The sequence below is a fragment of the Nilaparvata lugens genome, chromosome 9 (genome assembly GCF_014356525.2).
Source record: "Nilaparvata lugens isolate BPH chromosome 9, ASM1435652v1, whole genome shotgun sequence".
NCBI classification, from domain to species: domain Eukaryota; kingdom Metazoa; phylum Arthropoda; class Insecta; order Hemiptera; family Delphacidae; genus Nilaparvata; species Nilaparvata lugens.
Genome location: NC_052512.1, coordinates 41,555,590 through 41,580,559, shown reverse-complemented (window position 1 = coordinate 41,580,559; position 24,970 = coordinate 41,555,590). Strand labels below are relative to the sequence as shown.

The window sequence follows — 24,970 nt, the reverse complement described above, 5'->3', positions numbered from 1 at the left end:
ATTTCCTCAGTACAGCTGATGATGCGTTGGTTAACTACGTGAAACCATGGTTCTGTTTTAAAGTTTTTAATAAATTTTTAGTGAAATTTGACAATATCTTTGTTTTCTTATTATGATGCCAATTATGTTTTTGACAGTGTAGAAATATAATAAATTGAAGCAGAGAATCGGCAACGCTGTTCTTCTATCTTTATTCACTGCCATTATAACGTGGACCTTACTATAGCCGTCAGGCTCCATATCCGTCTAGCGTGAGGTCTACTGTTCACAGAACTAAAATGTGATTTGTTTTCTCCAAGATCAGAAACTCAATTATGTTAATAAACTCAGTTCGCGTTTGAATTTGTATCCCATATGATGATTTATCCAGTCTCGTGATAATCTTTCCATCTAATAGAAAATATTTCTCAACTATTTTAAAATTAATTTTTTTCAATCAAGAATATTATAATTTCTTTGGCATTATTCAGTTGATTCAATCATTTTTTATTTTATTTTTAATCACCTATCAAATTTGTTTTACAAATGTGAGAATATTGATACTGATGGGCACGCATCAGAAACGATTGAAACCCTACCTTATAAAGGTGCGTACAGATTTACCTTAGACCAGTTATAGAATAGACACGCTGGGAAGTCTAGCCTCTGAAGCCAACATCTACTGCCAAATTCACCCACCTTGACGTCACAACAGTGACGTCACGCATCGTATTGAAAACTTTCAGATTGTGTCTATTTCAGATTCATGGTGTTTTTAGGTTATTTCTAGCTACGGGCAAAAACGATATATGTTAATTTATGATGTGTTATGTGATATCGGCTTCAAAGTTATAATGTGTTTTGAAAATAATAAGGTACGGTAGCCTACAATAGTTATTTGTGCAACTAGTGCGCAAAGTGACAGTTTGCTGCACCGAAAGAAACGTTTACGCCCGAGCCGTAGGCGAGGGCGGAATGGTTTCTTGAGTGCAGCAGAGGAACTTTGCGCACGTATTTCACATTAAGTTTTTCCTACAGTTACCATTGAATATGAAAAGTGGGTAATTATGGGTAAAATTGCCTGAAATGCATCAAATGTTTTTCTGTGTAATTTTATTATTGATAAAAACCTTAATCCTAAAATCCTAAAGTCCTCGTTGTCGTTGGTTATAATATATAATGAATAATAATTAGCGCGTTGTGCTTGGTTGCACCTCTGCTCACTATAGCAGCCACAGCAGTCACTGTTACCAACTTCATTTTGATTTTGCTGCACTGTTGCTCCATATAACCTACTAAGTATTTTGCGTTGCCATGTTGCAAATCTGGAGTGCAGAAAAATTTTTCCCGCACTAGAGCGGAAAAGTGATTCTTTGCGTTCTGTAATCAGTGCAGCAATGGCCACTTTTCAACGTAACTGTAGGAAAAAATAATTTATTGTCATGCTGCAATGAGTTCACTCACATCATAACCAAGGATAATATAACAGTTACAACTTACAATTTTATGTGTATAAATTTCAACTTACGCATGAAAAAATATTCCACTTTTTTCTACAAATTTCAGTGCAATTATATGCTACGCAGGAGATTACCATTTTCATAAATAATAATAATTACATAAATAAATGATAATCTCCTAATGGAAAACAAGCTATGTTTAACAACAATGCATGTTTAACAACAATGTCTACACGATGCGTGACGTCACTGTTGTGACGTCAAGATGGGTGGATTTGGCAGTAGATGTTGGCTTCATCGAATTTTAGTATGAATATACAATTGGCCGTGTCTATTCTAAAACTGGTCTAAGAGATTTACGCGCCGCGAACATGAGCAATTCACTTTTAATCAGCTGATGCCAAGCTTTTTATATCTGCGTATCTTACCGTTTCTATAAAAATACTGATATAATCAGCTGATTAAAAGTGAACTGCTCATGTTCGCTGCGCGTATATATGTACGCACCTTAGAAATAGACACGGCCAGACATCTGTGTAATGCACTTGTCAGCTGATTAATTATGAATAATTCTATAGTCTGATTGATCCTGTCTTCAAAGTAGATGATATATATATATATATATATATATATATATATATATATATAATATATAGTGAGGTCCACGTTATAATGGTAGTGGATAAAGATAGAAGAATAGCGTTGCCGATTCTCTGTATTAATTAATTATATTTCTACACTGTCAAATAAGAATAAGAATAATAATATTAATTCGCCATTAAATACAACACTGTACAATGGGCATGGTCATTTAGTTTGGAAAAGAACAAAATACAATATATACACATATAATCTATGCTGTCATTGATTGTCACTAGGCATGTCAGTGTAGTTCATATATTCATTTAAATCATAAAATGTTTTTTCTTTCAGCCACTTGCAAATAACTGCCTTATATCTTGGTTCCGGTAGTTGTCTAATTCTCTGGGGCATCTTATTGAAGATTCGGAACTGCTGGAACATGTGACTCATGAAGGTCTTGTCAAAAACATAATTGGCATCGTTGTGGACCTAGAAAAGGATATTAACACCGGTTTTGTCAAATGATAGACAAGGATAGCAAAACCAACGTTGATCAAATACTGTCATTATAACGTGGACCTCACTATAGTGATATCAGAGTATGGAGAAATTCCTTTTCTTTTCATATTATCATTAAAATGCAAAAACCTTGTGTATACATCGACGCGCGATTGAAATAGTTATTTGTGCAACTAGTGCGCAAAGTGTCAGTTTGCTGCACCGAAAGAAATGTTTACGCCCGAGCCGTAGGCGAGGGCGGAATGGTTTCTTGAGTGCAGCAGAGGAACTTTGCGCACGTATTTCACATTAAGTTTTTCCTACAGTTACCATTGAATATGAAAAGTGGGTAATTATGGGTAAAATTGCCTGAAATCCATCAAATGTTTTTCTGTGTAATTTTATTATTGATAAAAACCTTAATCCTAAAATCCTAAAGTCCTCGTTGTCCTTGGTTATAATATATAATGAATAATAATTAGCGCGTTGTGCTTGGTTGCACCTCTGCTCACTATAGCAGCCACAGCAGTCACTGTTACCAACTTCATTTTGATTTTGCTGCACTGTTGCTCCATATAACCTACTAAGTATTTTGCGTTGCCATGTTGCAAATCTGGAGTGCAGAAAAATTTTTCCCGCACTAGAGCGGAAAAGTGATTCTTTGCGTTCTGTAATCAGTGCAGCAATGGCCACTTTTCAACGTAACTGTAGGAAAAAGGAATATTCCTGCCAAATCTCATCGAATTCTATCACCGCGTTTGGCCGTAATCGCGTTACATACAGACAGATAAAAGCAAATCGACTTGAAACATACACCTCACTACGTTCGGTCAATAAATTCTTATCTATTCTAAGTGAAAATCACTTGTATTTATTTTGTTACCTTTGATTAGACTGTCTCGGAAAGGCGATTCAATGAGATAATCACCCCCGACAGGACCAGGCAACAGGAATGGATACCCAATAATACCATAAGTCAGCACTGTCGGAATTATCACCTGCAATTAACAAAAAAAGAATCTTCCATTCAAAACGCATTGGAAAACTGTTCCAGTTTTATACTCTCACAGTTTTACACTCTCATAGTTTGAAGAGACAATCGTCCTATATCTTAAATATTATGTTATATCATAGAGAAACAATAGCGTAAGTGGATATCCCATGGTAAAGGGAATTTATGTCGCAACTTTTACTGTTATCTCAATCCGATTACTGTAGATTATTGTCAATTTTTACTGTTTTGTTGAGGTGATAGTGTATGAACGGCACAATTTGAGAGACTACCAGCGTCTCACAGCTGCATAGGAAAGAACTATGTGAACTATCGGCTTGGGATAACAGTAAAACTTGCGACATAAACGCCCTATACCATGGGATATCTACTTATGCTATCGTTTCTCTATGGTTTTACACTCTCATAGTTTGAAGAGACAATCGTCCTATATCTTAAATATTATGTTATATTTAACCTTCTTATAGGTATTATATTATAATCTTCTCCCATAAGGATTACATGTAAACTTTGAAGGACCGTAGGAAAGAGTCCTGAGGTCGGATCATAAATTAGATAGGCCATAAACCTGCTCCTGAACATAAAAAACAACTAAAAAAATCATCAAATTCGGTTCACACATAAAAAAGTTATTGAATGTCAAAATTTGAGGCTCGATTTCTATTTATATAGATTTACCGAGGATGGTTATAGGCTTATTTTGAATACTTCAAGATTTCTTTATTCTAAAAAAAAAGAAAGTGATAGCGCGCCGGTCTAATAATCAAGAGAACCCGAGTTCGAATCTCGACCGGGGCGAAAGTTTTTGACCACAGCTCAATCAAATAGATGCGAACTCTCTCTCTCTCATTATTCACTCATCTCTCTCACTCATGGACCTAGCAAATGGTTTATTGGTCAGTTTTTCTTTCTTTCTTCTTTTTCTCAAAACAATTCGATATTTATTATTTCTCTTTCTTCCTCTTCTTCTTCTTCTTCTTCTTCTTCTTCTTCTTCTTCTTCTTCTCCTCCTCCTTCTTCTTTTTTTCTACTTCTACTTCTTCTTTTGTTACATTGTATTATTTTTCAGTTTTTATTCTTTAATTTCTATTCATATCTCAATTATAATTTAGGTTTCGTTATTTTTTTTCTCCATTGATTATTATTTTTGTATTTTAATAATATTTATTTACCTGGTTTGTAATATTGTATATATTTTTTCTGAATTTGATTTGTTTAATCTATTAATTATTTAGTGTTGTATTGGAGGGTTGAGTGTAAGAGAGGGCCGGCTGCGCCCTAACTCCGCCCTCCTAGGTATAAATAAAAGGCAGCTATTCTATTCTATTCATTACCCACGCACAAGCCTAAGACCTCATGTGGGCATCACCCTCAGTATTATTATTATTATTATCATTTCATTCATCACATGACAAGTAAGTGTTTATTGCAGTCAAAGTCGGCCTTTGGCAAGACTTTGGTGCATTACTAAACTGGAATGTTCAAAAACGATCTCACAATGGATGCTGTGCTGAGAACAACTGCTTTTTCCATGGCATATTTTGCACTTTTCGATATTCCCATCTGACAAAGATTTGCTGACACTTTTCTAGTTACAACTCCAACCGTGGAGATAATGACAGGAACAATTGTGACCTTTTCTTGCATCCAAGACATCCTTGATCTCAGCAACCAAGGGAAGGTACTTGGAGACCTTTTCATTATAATACTGGTCCAAGTTGTGGCAGCATGGTATGCCAACATCTATTAACCTAGCTCCGCAGTGCAGGCTGGTTGCTTGGCTGAATCGGACTAGGCGCTGAGACAGCAAATAATAGCAGCGTTGGTGGGAATGCGAGCGGCCGCAGTAACATCTTCCACCCAGCAATGGTCGGCGTAGTTCCGCCTAGCGGATAGACGAAAGATCAATCCAGTCGGTTATTTGATCCCTCCAGCCAGGCTCAGCCAAGCAGCCGAGACAATAGAACAATGGAGTGGCGGTGTTATTCGCGTTCATCAGCAGTTTTCTTTCTCACGATTATTTTGATTTTTGTGTGTCAATAACAACTCCAGTCACCAGTAAAATGTTACCAGAAACGTGATGTACTACCATATTAATGACTTTTCATGATGATTTTTAATTATTTAAAAACATTGTTGACATTCTGAGCCTTTAGGCAAAACTTGGGGTCGCTGAGAACGAATCTGCAATCAGAATTTCTCTATCACGAAAAATAACGAAAAAAAATCCAGCTGTTGATCTTCCGGCAACCGTTAACAGTCATCCTGCAATGCGGCCGAAACACTTCCAAGCCAGACACCCATCTCAAATGACAACAATGCCAAGCTGTAAGAAACCATCCTGCACTGCGGCGCTAGGTTAAGTGTTGTTTCCTTGGCTACCTTATCCATGAGGATGATATCTGGCCTATTATGAGCAACTGTCTGTCAGCACCGACCGATCCCAATATAACTTATGAGTATTTATTAATTCAAGCCATCTAAATTCAAAATTTATTGTTTTCATGTTTATTTTGGACTAGAATTTTGTGAAAATTGTACACGTGAAATTCTAACCTCATCTTGGACTGTGTCACCTACAAATTTGGAAGACAAATAGCACAAGGACTACCTTATTATTTTATCTACCAATGTTATTACATTAGTCTCATTTGTATTGCAAATAAATTAATCTAATGAATAAGAGTTTGAGATACATTCGTGTATGTCTAAATTTCAGGATGTTGAGGATATGATTTAATATTTTTGTTTTTGTTTTCTATTCTTTCTTTTCTTTATTACTATTGTGATTTTATTTTGAATCATGTAATTACAATTAAATTCACACCTGCACTCAGGATCTCCTTTGCAGGTTGTTATTAAACCTTATTGTCGATAATAATATAGTGTATGTAAATTATGTATCTATTTTGAAGAGACAATAAAGCAATTTCAATTTCAAAATGAAATAAATAATAAATGAAATTCTCCAAGACTGGGGATGGCTTGTACGAGCAGTAGGGCAGCTTCTGATTGATGATTTGGTACTTCAGAGCAACTATTATTATTATTATTATTATTGTGAGAGAATTACAGGCTGAGTCCGAGTCTGTCTCACTTTTTGTAGAGTTCTCGCTTTTGGTAGAGAGTTAGTGGGGAGGATATTTTTAATAATCTTTCCGAAGAATGGACATTGATATGTCCAAAGCTCCGCCAATTTATGTAGATGCATAACAATATAATTATTATCTATAGTTATTATATTACAAATTGCTTTTTCATATCATATACAGTTCAATAATTATTTTCTTAGTCTATATTATGTAAATTCATCTATAATTTTGCTGTATTGTAAGCTAATGTATATCTATATATTTATAAAAGCGAAATGGCACTCACTCACTGACTGACTGACTGACTGACTGACTCACTCACTCACTCACTCACTCACTCGCATAACTAAAAATCTACCGGACCAAAAACGTTCAAAATTTGGTAGGTATGTTCAGTTGGCCCTTCAGAGGCGCACAAAGAAATCTTTTGGCAATATTTCAACTCTAAGGGTTGTTTTTAAGGGTTTAAAGTTCGTCTTTTAGCATGTATATTCTTCTTCTCCCAATCACTAAATTATAATTGGAATTTCCATATCATATGTTACTATAGAACTATAATCTAGATAGAGTACCTCTTTGAAACAGTTGTTAACTGGCAACTAAATTAATAATTTTGTCAAGTACGCATTAAGTTTGAGTTGACTTTGTTAGGTTGGCACAAAGTTGAAGATTTAAATGCATTTATCACGGAGAAATTGATTGGGCACTGCTACTTCAATCCTGGGAATATTATATTACTAGCAGTCAGGCTCGCTTCGCTCGCCATATCCGTTTAGCCAGCCGTTTAGTCTGGACCCCCGACTGGATTGTCCTAACATATGATAAAAATGCAGGCGAGCGAAGCGAGCCTGCTGATCTCTTTTTTGGACTATCCAGCCGGGGGTCCAGGGGGCGGAGCCCCCTTGCCAGACGGATAAGGCGAGCGAAGCGAGCCTTACGGCTAGTAAGTGTATAAGCCACTATATATTGTAATCTACATAAATAAAGTACTCAATCAATCACTTTCAAATTTTGTTGGATGAAATTTCACAGACTCCTACCTTAACTTAACGTAGCCTAACCTTAACCTGAACTTAATCTATCCTAACCTAACCTGCAAAGACTCCCAGGTAGATGGCAACGAGGGCAGGCTGACAAAGACGGGTGCGGGGGGGCGAGCCACTGCCCCCGACACCCCCAGCACACTGAGTTGCCCACTCAAGATGGCCGCCGTCAACAGCTGCTTGTAGTGGTCAGGGTTGGTCAGGTTGCGCTCCATCCGGTAGTACTGCGGCATGTCGTGTGCTGTGCCTACAACCCAACACACCAACCAATTTATTACATTTGGTTAATTGATTAATCCTATTATACTAGAAGTTCTGTGAACAGTAGACCTCACGCAGTATTCTCATCCACAAGTACCTGATTGAAACTATAGACCTTATGGAAATACAGCAATAGACTGGCTTCTCCACACATCTGTGTAATCACTTGTCAGCTGATTTATGATGAATAATTCTATAGTCTGATTTTTACTCTTATATTGGCGTATGAAGGAGGCTCCTTTTTCCTTTTATACTAGTAGTTCTGTGAACAGTAGACCTCACGCAGTATTCTCATCCACAAGTACCTGATTGAAACTATAGACCTTATGGAAATACAGCAATAGACTGGCTTCTCCACACATCTGTGTAATCACTTGTCAGCTGATTTATGATGAATAATTCTATAGTCTGATTTTTACTCTGATATTGGCGTATGAAGGAGGCTACTTTTTCCTTTTATACTAGTAGTTCTGTGAACAGTAGACCTCACGCAGTATTCTCATCCACAAGTACCTGATTGAAACTATAGACCTTATGGAAATACAGCAATAGACTGGCTTCTCCACACATCTGTGTAATCACTTGTCAGCTGATTTATGATGAATAATTCTATAGTCTGATTTTTACTCTAATATTGGCGTATGAAGGAGGCTCCTTTCCCCTTCTATATTATCCTTGAAATGCAAAATTTCCAAAAACCTTGTATATACGTCGACGCGCAATTAAAAAAGGAACATACCTGTCAAATTTCATGAAAATCTATTACCGCGTTTCGCCGTAAATGCGCAACATATAAACATTTAAACATTCAAACATTAAGAGAAATGCCAAACCGTCGACTTGAATCTTAGACCTCACCTCGCTCGGTCAATTAAGCGAGCAATTTCTGTATATCTGTTTATATTTTTATCCTATACTATAAAACGAGCAACTTCTGTTTATAGGTTTAGATGTTTGGATGTTTACATGTTTATTGACCGAACGAAGTGAGGTCTAAGATTTAATTCGACGTTTTGGCATTTCTCTTAATGTTTAAATGTTTGAATGTTTATATGTTGCACGTTTACGGCGAAACGCGGTAATAGATTTTCATGAAATTCGACAGGTATGTTCCTTTTTAAATTGCGCGTCCACGTATATATATAAGGTTTTTGGAAATTTTGCACCTCAAGGATAATATAAAAGGAAAAAGGAGCCTCCTTCATACACCAATATTAAAGTAAAAATCAGACTATAGAATTATTCATCATAAATCAGCTGACAAGTGATTACACAGATGTGTGGAGAAGCCAGTCTATTACTGTATTTTTATAAGGTCTAAAGTTTCTATCAGGTACTTGTGGATGAGAATACTGCGTGAGGTCTACTGTTCACAGAACTTCTAGTATATTAAGCGAGCAATTTCTGTATATCTGTTTATATTTTTACCCTATACTATTAAACGAACAACTTCTGTTTATATGTTTAGATGTTTATTGACCGACCGAAGTGAGGTCTAAGATTCAAGTAGACGTTTTGGCATTTCTTTTATGCCCGGTTTCACCAACCTCGATCAAATATAGCCTAGCCATGGTCAATTAGACCATAGTCAAAATTTGATCACTCGTTCAAACATACAACTGTTCCACCAACCTCGGGATTGATCAAAGCTCCGTCGGTCAAATCTGAACATGGTCAACTCTTGTAGCTGTACTTTTCTGAAGTTGGCCAACATGTTTGCTGGCTTGCTGTTGGCTACATCTGATTTTTATGGATAGAAATTACCAGGGGCGAAGCGTGACTTTTTGGCTGTCATCTCCAGGAACAATTCAGTTGAAAGTTTGAATGAAAGTTGCACCCCCTCCCATAATTTAAAGATAATGTTCCATTTTGGACGATTATTTATCGAGAAAGATGACATCTAGTATAAGATAAGCTTACTATTGAGAATCCTTGAGTTGAAAACTATAGAGCTTTGCTAAATCTCAAGCTCAGAAACTGGCCCTCAAATCAATTTAAAAAATTGAATTATCTCTACTCTATGGTGCTTCTGAGAAGACCTTGTGTATCTTCTCGAATGCGACACATTGTTTTCGAGAAGATACAAAAGAGCATCTGTTGCTTATGGAAAGATACATTGATGCTCCTTGTACTTTCGGATGCGAATACTTTCGAATACTTTTCGGATGCGACACGTTGTTTTTGAGAAATACAATTCTATGGTGGAGATCACTGACCCAGATCGAGGTAGAAGGAGTCGATGTGATAGTTTTGCCTGAGTTGGTTGAGCTTGTCGAGCAGCCAGGGAGTGCTTTGGTTGTTGGTGATGTCCAACATCCCCGCACTGGCCACCGACTTGTAGCTGGTCAACGCCGGCACTCGCCTGTGCTTACGACCTCGTTCTGTCACCTACAATACAATCACAACAACACTACAATATTTGATCAATATCAGATATTCGGACAGTCAATATCAATAAAATATCTGGTAGTGATGATTGACCAATACTTGAAGTGTCTAAGATTCAAATCGACGGTTTGGCATTTCTCTTAATGTTTAAATGTTTGAATTTTTAAATTTATTTATTTATTTATCTACAATGCAAATGACACTAATTTATTGTTTAATTGAAAGATGAAATAATAAGGTAGTCCTTGTGCTATTTTTCTTCCAAATTTATAGGTGACAAAGTCCAAGATGAGGTTAGAATTTCACGTGTACAATTTTTTTTAAATTTTAGTCCAAAATAAACATTAAAACTATAAATTTTGAATTGAGATGGCTTGAATTAATAAATTAATCTGAAATATTCCACTCAATTGCCACTTGTGACGAATAATATTGAGTTATTTTCGAAAATTTGGAACCATTCAAGAAACACAAACTTGTAAACACTGGACTTAAATGTTTATATGTTGCGCATTTACGGCGAAACGCGGTAATAGATTTTCATGAAATTTGACAGGTATGTTCCTTTTTAAATTGCGCGTCGATGTATATACAAGGTATTTGGAAATTTGCATTTCAATGATAATATAAAAGGAAAAAGGAGCCTCCTTTATACGCCAACATTAGAGTAAAAATCAGACTATAGAATTATTCATCATAAATCAGCTGACAAGTGATTACACAGATGTGTGGAGAAGCCAGTCTATTGCCGTATTTCCATAAGGTCTATAGTTTCAATCAGGTACTTGTGGATGGGAATACTGCGTGAGGTCTACTGTTCACAGAACTACTAGTTTAGAATGATCATCATGTCATGTCAACAAATCAGATTATTTTGATAAAGTCGATTAAAATTTCTCGCTTTCTAGGAGCTCTAGGCGAAGCTCCTAAATTTTTTACAGATATGGGACTTGTGACAGTTGATAGAGCTTATCGATGACTATTTCAGGTATAACTTTAATCAAAATCGTTGGAGCCGTTTCCGAGAAAATCGCAAAAAACCCGGTTTTTGACCACTTTTTTGCCATTTTAGCCGCCATCTTGAATCGCATTTGATCGAAATTGTTCGTGTCGGATCCTTATATTGTAAGGACCTTACGTTCCAAATCGTTTCAAACGTTTCAAGTCATTCTGTTAATTGGGAGATGAGATATCGTGTACACAGACGCACATACACTCATACACACACACACACACACACACACACACACACACACACACACACACACACACACACACACACACACACACACACACACACACACACACACACACACACACAGACCAATACCCAAAAACCACTTTTTTGGACTCAGGGGACCTTGAAACGTAAAGAAATTTAGAAATTGGAGTACCTTAATTTATTTCGGAAAGCAATACTAGTAAATCAGCTGTCTAGTGGACTATAATACTACCCGTTCAAAAACATCGAACATCTTGAAAATGTAATATCTTTCCATCAACGTTAGTAGACAGTTGACTATAATACTACCCGTTCAAAAACATCGAACATCTTGAACGTTGTAGACAGTTGCAGCCAGACCTGATAACAGCGCTCACACTCACAAAATCAGACTATAGAATTATTCATCATAAATCAGTTGACAAGTGATTACACAGATGTGTGGAGAAGCCAGTCTATTGCTGTATTTGTATAAGGTCAATAGTTTCAGTGGATCAGAATACTGCGTGAGGTCTACTGTTCACAGAACTACTAGTATATATTTACCAGAAGACCCTGGCGCACTGCTGGGGCGAAATTGATGGATTCGGTCGATATGTAGGGCTGGATGGAGAGTGCAATACGGAATCCTCTCCGATGAAAGATGTCTATCGTTTTCTCCATGGTGGGGAATCGTTCCTCATCAACTGTGAAATCACCAACCTCCGTTTGCCAGAACTCGTTCAGCAGCACGTGACCTGAGGACACAAATCGATAATATAATAAAGAAAAGAACTGGTTCATATAAAAAATGACCTTGATACCATGTCCTGCTGGCTCAAAGCAAATGGACTCTCTCTAATTATAAATAATTATAAATTATTAATAATTATTATAAATTATTCTCTCTCTTCATTATAAATATCGGGGACCTAGCTTCGCTCTAGAGTACAAAAGCATAAACAATTTATTATTAAAGAAGAAATTATAATAACATTCATACAGAAATTTTCTATCTAATCACAGTAAATTGAGATTGATTCCCAGAGCCAGTCAAATTTTAATCCTGCTTAACTTCACGTAAACCAAATCAGAGAGGACCATTTCAAAAAGATGGATCTACTGGAATTTATCAGGATTGAATATAACCCGGCTTTTTTGCAACCGGCACTAAGTACCTGATTGAATGATTACAAAAGTTCAACAGCTGAGTCTTAATTTTGACACAGTCCCACACACATGAACTCGCTCACTCACTTCCATCACCAACAGACGACGAAATAATATTATTATCAGCTGTTTTTCCAAGGATGAATAATAATTATCCTTTTAATGTCCTTCAGCGAGTTTCCACAGGGATGAGACCTAGTGCAATCGAATCTTCATATCATAAACCTACTAAGTTCTGAATTTTGTGAGAATTGTTAGAGCCGTTTTCGAGATCCGGTGAAATACAAACATCTAAACATATAAACAGAAGTTGCTCGTTTAATAGTATAGTATAAGACTTTTTTACTTTCCTTGCCCTATTACCAAAGGTAAGGAAAGTATTGCTCTCCAAAAAAATTTAAGGTACTCTAATTTCAGGTTTTCTATACGTTTTAAGGTCCCCTGAGTCGAAAAACATGATTTTTGGGTGTTGGTATGTGTGTGTGTAGGTGTATGTGTGAGTATCTTTGAACACGATAACTCCATTCCTAATTAACCGATTGACTTGAGATTTCAAACTTAAGATCCTTATACCATGAGGATCCGACAATAAGAGATTCAATAGGTTCAATTCAAAATGGCGGATATTGGTTAAAAACCATGTTTTTCATGGTTTTCTCAAAAACCACTCCAACGATTTTCTTCAAATTTACACCCTAATCGACCCAAATTTATAAGCCCTATCGACTGACATGAGTCTCATTTCTTGGAAAATTGCAGGAGCTCCGTAATATTCTTGAGAAGAATGAATTTTGTTAAATTTCTAGTTAAATTTTAAATCATCCATACCTCCCTGCCCAATCCTGTATATCTTTGTAGCTCACTTGTTTTTTGTTCAAATGAATCTATATATATAAAAGCGAAATGGCACTCACTGACTGACTGACTGACTGACTCACTCACTCACTCACTCACTCGCAGAACTGAAAATCTATCGGACCAAAAACGTTCAAATTTGGTAGGTATGTTCAGTTGGCCCTTTAGAGGCGCACTAAGGAATCTTTTGGCAATATTTTAACTATAAGGGTTGTTTTTAAAGGTTTAAAGGTCGTCTTTTAGCATGTATATTCTTCTTCTCCCAATCTCTTAATTATAATATGAAATTTCCATATCATATGTTACTATAGAACTATAATCTGGATAGAGTACCATTTCGAAAAGTTGTTAACTGGCAACTAAATTAATAATTTTGTCAGGTTGGCATTAAGTTGAGTTGACTTTGTTAGGTTGGCACCAAGTTGAAGATTAAAATGCATTTATCGCGGAAAAATTGATTCGGCACTGCTACTTCAATCAGAGCTATTCCTGGGAATATTACTAGCCATATTCGTTTATTTATTTATTTTTAAGGTAAGCAAAAAATACAAGAATCGGAAAAGAAAAAACAGGCTATTGCCTAAAACTTCTTCAATTTCCTAATTTAGTTTAGCCAGACGTTTAGTCTGGACCCCCGACTGGATCGTCCTAACATATGATAAATGAAAAATGCAGGCGAGCAAAGCGAGTCTGCTGATCTCATTCTCGGACGATCCAGTCGGGGGTCCAGGGGGCGGAGCCCCCTGGCTAGACGGATATGGCGAGCGAAGCGAGCCTGACGGCTAGTTGATAAATAAGCGAATAATGACTGACCCTGTCTGAGAAATCCAAGGCCGATTACAGCTTCAGTGTAGTTGATGACCGCCTGTTCAGTGAGCAGAGATGGCGACAGTGGCGCTATTTGCCAGACAGGCTCGGTGAGCAGGGAGTGTACTACTTCGACGTCGCTCCGTTTCAGTCCGTCCCACAGCGACTTCTCCGACAGCGACGAATGGAGCTGCTTCATGTTGGATGACGTGCACACCGAATAGTTGAGTACGGCCAAACTGTCTGCAGACGGCCGTATGTAGGCGAAGTCGTCGTAACGTGCCTGTACAATTTATTTCATTATATTATTTGCCACAGGCTATAAAAAAGTTATCATTAAAAATAGTAATGTACATTGAAAACAAAAACATTCATAAAATAAAAATCTGGTGTGGCGCACTCACACAACTTTCCTTGCCGTTTTGAAAATTGATCACCTTCCAGCTGAACAGCACCGTGGTTGGCAAAAGAGAGTTAAATATGACGACAAAGAAAAGAATATTTAATTGTGTGTTTGCTCCAACTCTCATTTATGGCAGTGAAAGCTGGGTAACCCTCAAGAAACACTGGAGTAAGGTTACTGCAGCAGAAATGAGGTACCACAGAAGAGCAATAGGAAAGACAAGACATGATAGATGGCGAAATGAGAGAGTGAGAGGAGAAGTGGGAAGAAGAGCACTGATGGAAGACATAAAAGAAAGGAAACTCAAATGGTTTGGACACCTCACTAGAATGCAAGAATGTCGCCCAGTAAAGGAAGTGGTGGAGGCTAGGAGGGAAGGAAAGAGACGGAGAGGTAGACCTAGGATGAACTGGGAAGGCTATCTGGAGGAATTGGGGAGGGAGAGAGGCAAGACAATAAGAGATATGAGAAGAATGGCTGAGGATAGGACTGCATGGAGGAGATGGACCGAGGCTGGTACCCCTACGCTGTAACGGCAGAGGGGGTCAAGAAAAAGAAGAAGAAGAAGAAGATCACCTGACGCTAGTGTGCACGCCCATCACAAGTCTACTTATAAACAAATATCTGAGCCAGCTGGTGACAGGGCAATAACGCTGGAGACATACGAGGTCTGCTATCTCTTCATAGTGAATCATTCAATAGAATCAACAGTTACCAACAGTTTGCAATTGGATAATCACATTTTCTGGAATTTCGAGCTTATTTTCAATTTTAGGTGAAAATGTTACTGAACATCAATTGTAGAGATTTTCATGCTCAATCTTTTCCACTCGATTTTTTTTTTTAAATTGTATCTGAAGCCTGATAATTGGGAATCTAAAATCACACTTTGCATTGATGGGGCGGAGCTCCTGAAATTTTTACAGATATGGGACTCGTGGCAGTTGATAGAACTTATTAATGACTATTTTTGGTATAAATTTGATCAAAATCGTTGGAGCCGTTTTTGAGAAAATCGTGAAAACCCCTGTTTTTGACAACATTTTTGCCATTTTAGCCGCCATATTGAATTGCATTTGATCGAAATTGTTCGTGTCGGATCCTTATAGGGAAAGGACCTCAAGTTCCAAATTTCAAGTCATTCCGTTAATTGGGAGATGATATATCGTGTACACAGACGCACATACATACATACACACACACACACACACACACACACACACACACACACACACACACACACCACACACACACACACCAATACCCAAAAACCACTTTTTTGAACTCAGGGGACCTTGAACGTATAAAAATTTAGAAATTGGGGTACCTTAAATTTTTTCGGAAAGCAATACTTTCCTTACCTATGGTAATAGGGCAAGGAAAGTAAAAACTTGGACTTTTTAGCATAGTCGAGATATAATTTAAACACTGATAAATACGTCAGTTCCAGCCTAATCCTATTATACTATGCTATTATTTAGTTTTGGGCTATGCCTGTTGTACTATCCCTATCATATTCATATGATTTGTAATTATATCAACGGATAAATAAGTAAATATAATAGTAGTTCTGTGAACAGTAGACCTCACGCAGTATTCTCATCCACAAGTATCTGATTGAAACTATAGACCTTATGGAAATACAGCAATAGACTGGCTTCTCCACGCATCTGTGTAATCACTTGTCAGCTGATTTATGATGAATAATATTATTGTCTGATTTTTACTCTAATATTGGCGTATCCTTTTTCCTTTTTAAAGCAATTTAAAAAGAAACATACCTGTCAAATTTCATGAAAATCTATTACCGCGTTTCGCCGTAAATGCGCAACATATAGACATTTACACATTCAAACATAATATAAACATTATTTTAAACCGTCGACTTGAATCTTAGACCTCACTTCGCTCGTTCAAATATGTCAGTTACAGCTTAATGTATACTAACATCGGGGCACCGAGCTTCGCTCGTTATTTATTTAGTGACTTTTGATAAACCGAACAAAATTCTTAAAAATGATTGGGGAAGGACTAACAGGCACAGTCCAAAACTGTTTCTTCCCCGAATTTTGATTTATACACTATAAATATTCCAAAAAGTAATAGAGCTGAATTGGACCTGAATTCAAGTGTATGGAACATAACCTACTTTCTGGACTATTTACAGTGTATAAATCAAAATTCGGGGAAGAAACACTTTTGGGCTGTGCCTAGGGTTGCCACCTTTTTTTATGAAAAATAAAGTACATTGGTAGTCACAGGCCAAAAAATATAGTACTTTAGGTTCAAATAAATTACATGTCATTTTTACCTGTAAATTCAAAAAGTTCTGTCAGCATAGTACTTTGTGGCATTCTTATATAAGTACTCACAAAAATAAACATCATTGACTTGAATATCAGTGATTAGGTACTATTCAAATCCATTATAATTATCCTATTAATAATTACCAATGATAGAATAATTCGATTTATCCAACTTAGAACATTCATGATAGCTTGGAAAGTTATTGATTATAATATACTGGTATGAAGAAAATAATCATAAATCATTAAATAGATAAATTAATTTTTTGTTACAAAGCACACGCTCTTACAGTAAAATTGTAAAAAACAAAACATAGAAAAAAAACATAATATAATTTATTTTATTTAATCCAATAAAGTTATAGAGTTGGTCTTCTAAATTCAAAATGTAAGTTATACGCCTTGAAAAAATGCATAGTATGTTGCTCTTCAACAATTTAATCAACTCTAGGCTATTGCAAATTATCTCGAGGTACACATGATTATGAAAATTAATGCAGAAAAATTGCACCCCTTTGGCCAAAGCCTGAGATATGTGTACTTCTCAAAATACAATTTTGACTGATTTATTGAAAACAAATTATAAAAACATAAAGCACCCTTTATTTATATAAAAATAAATAAAGGTTTCAGCTTATTTAAGCCATTTCGAAGTTCAAATGGAAATATTTAAATAAATAGCAGAAGTATTGACTAATATATGTAAATATATGACTATCCTCCATTATGCTCTATTTCTTGGTTTGCATAATTTTATCAAAATTAGGATTGTCTAAATCGAATTGAATGATATTTATTAGTTTATTTCTATTTTATTTTGCTGTAGTGTAGATATGAAAATCTTCTTTTACATTTGATTTACTGCTTTTGCCTTCAACGTTTAAAATCGTTATATTAGCATCCATATCAATATATTCATGATTTTCTTCTATGAAGTGCTCCACAAGGCTGATTATTGAGTAGTATTTTTTTAGAGCTTGAATGTGCTCCTGGAAAAATAAATAATGGGTGTTTCATGTTTTTAATAACTTTTATACGTAGCCCATGTAAATAAAGTAATTTTGAATGAATATTCAAAATACAATACATGAATATAATTGAATAGAAAATGAGTTAAATAATGAAATGCCCTGGTAGCGTATACGTATTTGGTGAAGTAAAAATGTCTATTTATTTGAAATCTGACAATCTCCGCCACTCTACTAACCTAAAATGTTTTGATTTCCTAGTACTTTATTGAGCAAAATAAAGTATTTTTGCGTACTTTATGTTGCTTACAAAGTATAAAGTACAAGACATCCAAATAAAGTACAATACTTTATTATATAGTACGGGTGGGAACCCTAGCTGTGCCTGTTAGTCCTTCCCCAATCATTTTAAAGAATTGAGTTCTGTTTATCAATAAATAAGTAACGAGTGAAGCTCGTTGCCTCGATATTTGAACTGACCTGCAGACAGAGCCTAGTCTTCTCGTCGTCATTGATGGAGACATAGAGCGGCGTGTTGGCGTCGACTGCAATGGCCACCCCACGTGAGTTGATGAAGTAGCGTTTGAGCACTGACCCCCACCGGTGTCGGCCCACGTGGCCTGTCACAAAGGCCGACATCTCCACACGGCCCAACTCCACCGGCCAGGCCATGCCCAGTGTGCGTCCGCCGCCGTACCTAAACCATCATTCACATTAATCAAGTTACCTCTATCATAGAGAAACAATAGCATAAGTAGATATCCCATGGTATAGGGTGTTTATGTCGCAACTTTTACTGTTATCTCAAGCTGATAGTCCACGTAGTTCTTTCCTATGCAGCTGTATGACGCTGGTAGTCTCTCATATTGTGCCGTTCATACACTCTTACCCGGTCAATACAGTAAAAATCGTCAATAATCGACAGTAATCGGCTTGAGATAACAGTAAAAGTTTCAATTTTATTTGAGAATAGTCACTTGTAATGTTTTCCACGGTTTTCTCGAAAATGGCGCTAACGATTTTCTTCAAATTTATACCATGGAATGCATGCCTATTTATAAGCCCTATCAGCTGACATGAGTCTCATTTCTGGGGAAATTTCAGGAGTTCCGTAATATTATTGAGAAAAATGGCGGATAATTACTAAAAAACCATGTTTTTCACAATTTTCTCAAAAATGACTTGACCGATTTTTCTCAAATTCATACCCTGTATAGTTATTTATCAGCTCTATCAACTAGCATGAGTCTCCTCCCTGAGAAACTAACAGGAGGTCCACCCCATCCTAGAGAAATGGACTTTGTAACCTCCTTCTCATGCATGAGGTAGGTATAGGTAGAGCAGTTCATAAAAAGAACACATAGTCGAGATATTTCATCTGTATAACAGCTGTCTTGACGACTTTTAAAAAAATCATCGAATTTCACAATTTACTCAAAGGAAAAAGTACTCTAAAAACAATTATATATACACATATACAGTAGTCTGATCGTAGTTTCAAATCGTCATTATGTTATTCCCCTAAATTATTCTCGTTTAAGAATGAGGCTTACAGTTCAATGAGCAAGGAAAGTTGTGTGAGTGCGCCACACCAGATTTTTTGTCTGTACTTTTGTTTACTGAGGAATTAAATGTATCTATTTATTTATATATCTTTCTCGACTGCCATTATAACATGGATCTCACTATAGTCTGAGAGATATTACTTTTAACATGAAGAGGGGAAACCGATTTCTCCTTCCACAGTTTGTAACAAGGACAGAGTAGTGGGGAGGATTAAGCATGCTGCGCACAATTGGATGCTGACACAGATGTAGGGAGAATGCTGTTAGGTGGTGGGTGTGGTGGAAAGAGCATCGGGCCTCTCTGACTTCGAGAAAGATCCGTGTAAAAAGTAATAACTCTCGGACTATAGCTTGCTTGAGTAGTACAAGAGTGGAGTGATAGCATAGAGACACAATAGCGTAAGTAGATATCCCATGGTATAGGGCGTTTATGTCGCAACTTTTACTGTTATCTCAAGCAGATTACTGTCGATTATCGTCAATTTTTACTCTTTTGTTGGGGTGATAGTGTATGAACGGCACAATTTGAGAGACTACCAGCGTCACACAGCTGCATGGGAAAGAACTACGTGGACTATCGGCTTGAGATAACAGTAAAAGTTGCGACATAAACGCCCTATACCATGGGATATCTACTTATGCTATTGTTTCTCTATGATGATACCTCATTCACAGAAGGCTATAAACAGTATTACTCTGAAAGTCGATGAAGCCAACATCTACAGCAAAATCCGCCCATCTTGACGTCACAGCAATGACGTCACGCATCGTAAAGAAATTATAGAAAACTTTTTTGAGTTTTTGTGTAAGTGTTTGTGGTGTTTAACTTACATTGCTGTTGAACAATGCATTGTTGTTAGCTTGGATGTGACGTCAAGATGGGTGGATTTGGCAGTAGATGTTGGCTTCATCGACTTTCAGAGTAATACTGTTTATAGCCTTCTGTGAATGAGGTATCATCATAGAGAAACAATAGCATAAGTAGATATCCCATGGTATAGGGCGTTTATGTCGCAACTTTTACTGTTATCACAAGCCGATAGTTCACGTAGTTCTTTCCTATACAGCTGTGTGACGCTGGTAGTCTCTCATATTGTGCCGTTTATACACTATCACCCCAACAAAACAGTAAAAATTGACAATAATCGACATAGACTTCCAATAATAGACTTCCCAGCGTGTCTATTCTATAACTGGTCTAAGAGTAGTACAATAGTGAATTGATAGTCACCAATGGCCGTAATCGCCTCCGTCCTCGTAGCAGTCAGTGGGGAACTCAGCTGGCTGCAGACTCGTCCATGTGATGTGATAACAGCGCAGACCGGCACTCTCCCTGTAGTTCAGGTAGAGCCTGGCGTGGTTCAGCCATTCCATACACACCGATCCGTCACTTCTGCAAACACAAGACCACGTATTGACATAATTAACCGAGCGAAGTGAGGTCTAAGATTCAAATTGAATGAAAAAGACTAAAAAATTGTCAAAAAACCGCTGATTTACCAGTGGATTAAATCAGTGGTTTTTTGACAATTTCTTAGTCTTTTTCATTCAATATGAATAATTACCACAATATCAACTTCTCAGCTACACACAAAAACTAAGATTCAAGTCTGATTTTTACTCCAATATTGGCGTATGAAGGAGGCTACTTTCTCCTTTTATATTATCCTTGAAATGCAAAATTTCCAAAAACCTTGTATATACGTCGACGCGCAATTTAAAAAGGAACATACCTGTCAAACTAATGAAACAAGAAAATGTTCATAAATACAGGTGATTGAAAGGTCGCGCACATCAATACACACATAAGCTGCGTTTACACCGGAGTTAATTGACCGAGCGAAGTGAGGTCTAAGATTCAAGTCGACGGTTTGGCATTTCTCTTAATGTTTAAATGTTTGAATGTTTGAATTGAATGAAAAAGACTAAGAAATTGTCAAAAACCACTGATTTATTGATACTTAGAAAGACCTGTTTCGGTTATTACACAATTGTCAATCTCTGATAAACTCTTATCACTGCCGGCGCACAAGTTTTCTTTGCCGGTAGTGCCATTTTGTAAGTTAGAATATTTATTTTATCAATCTGTATTATTTTATGGCAAATAAATGAATTTCAATTTGAAACCAAATCTGGATTTTTTTTGTTTAAACTAAAATTCCGTTTGCGGAACTCTAAAAAGCTCTTTTTTCACTTTTTGTGTAGTTGAGAAGTTGATATTGTGGTAATTATTCATATTGGATGAAAAAGACTAAGAAATTGTCAAAAACCACTGATTTATTCATAAATAGAAAGACCGGTTTCGGTTATTACACCATTGTCAATCTCTGATAAACTAAAACTAAATACAAGAGCAGCAGAATTTATACTAGTAGGCGAGTACTGCTATTGGTCAAGGGCATGAACGCCTGCCATTGGCCCAGCTAGACAGTCTCCTCAGGAAATTTTTTATTTGCAAAATATGTACAATATTTCATTAGAGATCTTCAAAGTAGTGAATGAAAAAGACTAAGAAATTGTCAAACACCACTGATTTATTCATAAATAGAAAGACCGGTTTCGGTTATTACACCATTGTCAATCTCTGATAAACTAAAACTAAATACAAGAGCAGCAGAATTTATACTAGTAGGCGAGTACTGCTATTGGTCAAGGGCATGAACGCCTTCCATAAAATGGGGAATTTAACTTTGCAGAACATTTGATAACAAATAATCACAAGTTCACAGTTAAGAAGATTGTTGAGTTTCTGCATGTTAATAACAAAGGCAGATCTTTGAATATTCTAGAGGCTTTAGAAATAACAAGAGTAATTAAGGAAAATTCCCAGTATAGTTTAAATAACCAGATTCATTTCAACCAATACAACACTACGAATTTAGTTTTATCATAAAATTGTAAGCATACATTAGTCAATAGTTTTTCTATTTACATATTTGTTTTATTATCTTTCACACTTGTTTTCTTGGTTCTTATTTTGTACTGAAGGTGAATTTTGTTATCATGGCGATTCTGTTGCTTAAGCCGCCATTTTCAACACCGTTGAGTGGGAGGAGACTGTCTAGCTGGGCCAATGGCAGGCGTTCATGCCCTTGACCAATAGCAGTACTACTCGCCTACTAGCATAAATTCTGCTGCTCTTGTATTTAGGTTTAGTTTATCAGAGATTGACAATGGTGTAATAACCGAAACAGGTCTTTCTAAGTATCAATAAATCTGTGGTTTTTGACAATTTCTTAGTCTTTTTCATTCAATATGAATAATTACCACAATATCAACTTCTCAACTACACAAAAAGTGAATGTTTAAATGTATTAATGTTTATATGTTGCGCATTTACGGCGAAACGCGATAGTAGATTTTCATGAAATTTGACAGGTTTTTTAATTGCGCATCGACGTATATACAAGGTTTTAGAAAATTTTGCATTTCAAGGATTATATAAAAGGAAAAAGGAGCCTCCTTCATACGCCAATACAAGAGTAAAAAGCAGACTATAGAATTATTCATCATAAATCAGCTGACAAGTGGATTACACAGATGTGTCTATTTCTGTATTTCCATAAGGTCTATAGTTTCAATCAGGTACTTGTGGATGAGAATACTGCGTGAGGTCTACTGTTCACAGAACTACTAGTAGTTTATATTCAGAGTGAGTCATATGTATGGGAACCCCTCAATAAATTTGACACTTGTAGATATAATACTGTAACTTTCAGGATAAGTTATTGGTCGAATACTCCACCTTTTGACGTACAACTGAATTGTATAAGGATAAGAATGCGCGGCAAACTGCACTCTTCCAGCACATTGCAAGACTCACTGATAACAGATGGAATTAAATAGAGAATGCATTTATTCAAATGCTAATTAATATATAATTATTATTCAACGAGAATCCTGGATAAATGCTGTAAATCACCCCGAAGACTTCTGCTACTACAGTCATTGACAACAGGGTTAACAGCTAGATGGAAATTCGATGAGAACTTAGTTCTCATATCTTAGTCTAAACATAGACTAATAATCTTAGATATTAGTACTTAGTTCCCGGGCTGGCAACTAATTTTTGGATAGTAGTTCTCATCGAATTTCCATCTAGCTGTTAACCCTGTTGTCAATGTCTGCAGTAGCAGAAGTCTTTGGGGTGATTTACAGCATTTATTCAGGATTTTCGTTAAATAATAATTACTCGCTGATAAATTCCTTGCATAGTTGGTTCAACATTCGTTTTAAGTCCTCACGGGACACAACAAACGACGACCATTCGGCCATGTTTTCGCCTTACAGTTTTCGACTGTCGTGGCAATAGTTAGCTCCGTAGAAACATCTTCTCGCTCAGCTGGACTGGCCTAGAAGAATTGGCAACCACGTGATGGCAATTGTCTCGCCAATTGGCATCGTATAAACTAGTAGTTCTGTGAACAGTAGACCTCGCGCTCAGCAAGTTACATTGACCTGTTGTAATGTTTTCTCAAAAATTAATAGATAATTTATCAATTTAAAATGTCTGGAAAAAATCCTAAATAAACTTAGAGCTTTCTGTCCTATATCGTACCGTGACGTGTCGTCCCGGAATGTGAGTGTGAGCGCTGTTATCAGGTCTGGCTGCAACTGTCTACAACGTTGATGGAAAGATACAATTTTCAAGATGTTCGATGTTTTTGAACGGGTAGTATTATAGTCCACTAGACAGCTGATTTATGATGAATAATTCCATAGTCTGATTTTTACTCTAATATTGGCGTATGAAGGAGGCTCCTTTTTCCTTTTATATTACCCTTGAAATGCAAAATTTCCAAAAACCTTGTATATACATCGACGCGCAATTTAAAAATGAACATACCTGTCAAATTTCATGAAAATCTATTACCGTGTTTCGCCATAAATGCGCAACATATAAGCATTTAAACATTGAGAGAAATGCCGAACCGTTGACTTGAATCTTAGACCTCATTTCGCTCGGTCAATAATCTATACAGAGTGAGTCATATGTATGGGAACCCTTCAATAAATTTGACACTGTTGTAGATAATATAATACTGTAGCTTTCAGGATAAGTTATTGGTCGAATACTCTACCTTTTGACGTAAAACTGAATTTCAAACCTAATACGGGGGTGACTTAGGGGTTGAAACTAGAGTATTTTAAATGTAAACACCCATTTTGTGGTACATAATTTTAAAAGCCTTTTGAAAACAAGAAAGATGGCATCGATGAAAATGTTCTATTATACTTTTATCCAAAATGTCAACTGATTGAAGTTATAGTTTTCAAAGAAATGAAGAATTGTGTCTTAAATAGAGTATCTTTTTTGTAAGAAGGGCCTTGAAAATGATGTACCACACATTGGATGTTTACATTCAAAATATTTGAGTTA

At 36.4% G+C, this 24,970-nt stretch overlaps 1 protein-coding gene across 4 annotated transcripts in view; it reads right to left on the bottom strand.

Annotated features, from left to right (window-relative positions):
• LOC111057936 (myogenesis-regulating glycosidase-like) overlaps positions 1-24,970 on the bottom strand; it is a 65,456-nt gene that overhangs the window by 8,031 nt on the left and 32,455 nt on the right. For all 4 annotated transcript variants that reach the window (XM_039435887.1, XM_039435886.1, XM_039435888.1 and 1 more), the window contains 7 exons: positions 20,822-20,983; positions 18,506-18,722; positions 14,355-14,631; positions 12,084-12,274; positions 10,144-10,315; positions 7,717-7,913; positions 3,403-3,517 (listed from right to left, as the gene is read on the bottom strand). In XM_039435887.1, coding sequence (XP_039291821.1) covers positions 3,403-3,517; positions 7,717-7,913; positions 10,144-10,315; positions 12,084-12,274; positions 14,355-14,631; positions 18,506-18,722; positions 20,822-20,983 — 1,331 coding nt within the window. The remainder of the gene's footprint in view (positions 1-3,402; positions 3,518-7,716; positions 7,914-10,143; positions 10,316-12,083; positions 12,275-14,354; positions 14,632-18,505; positions 18,723-20,821; positions 20,984-24,970) is intronic.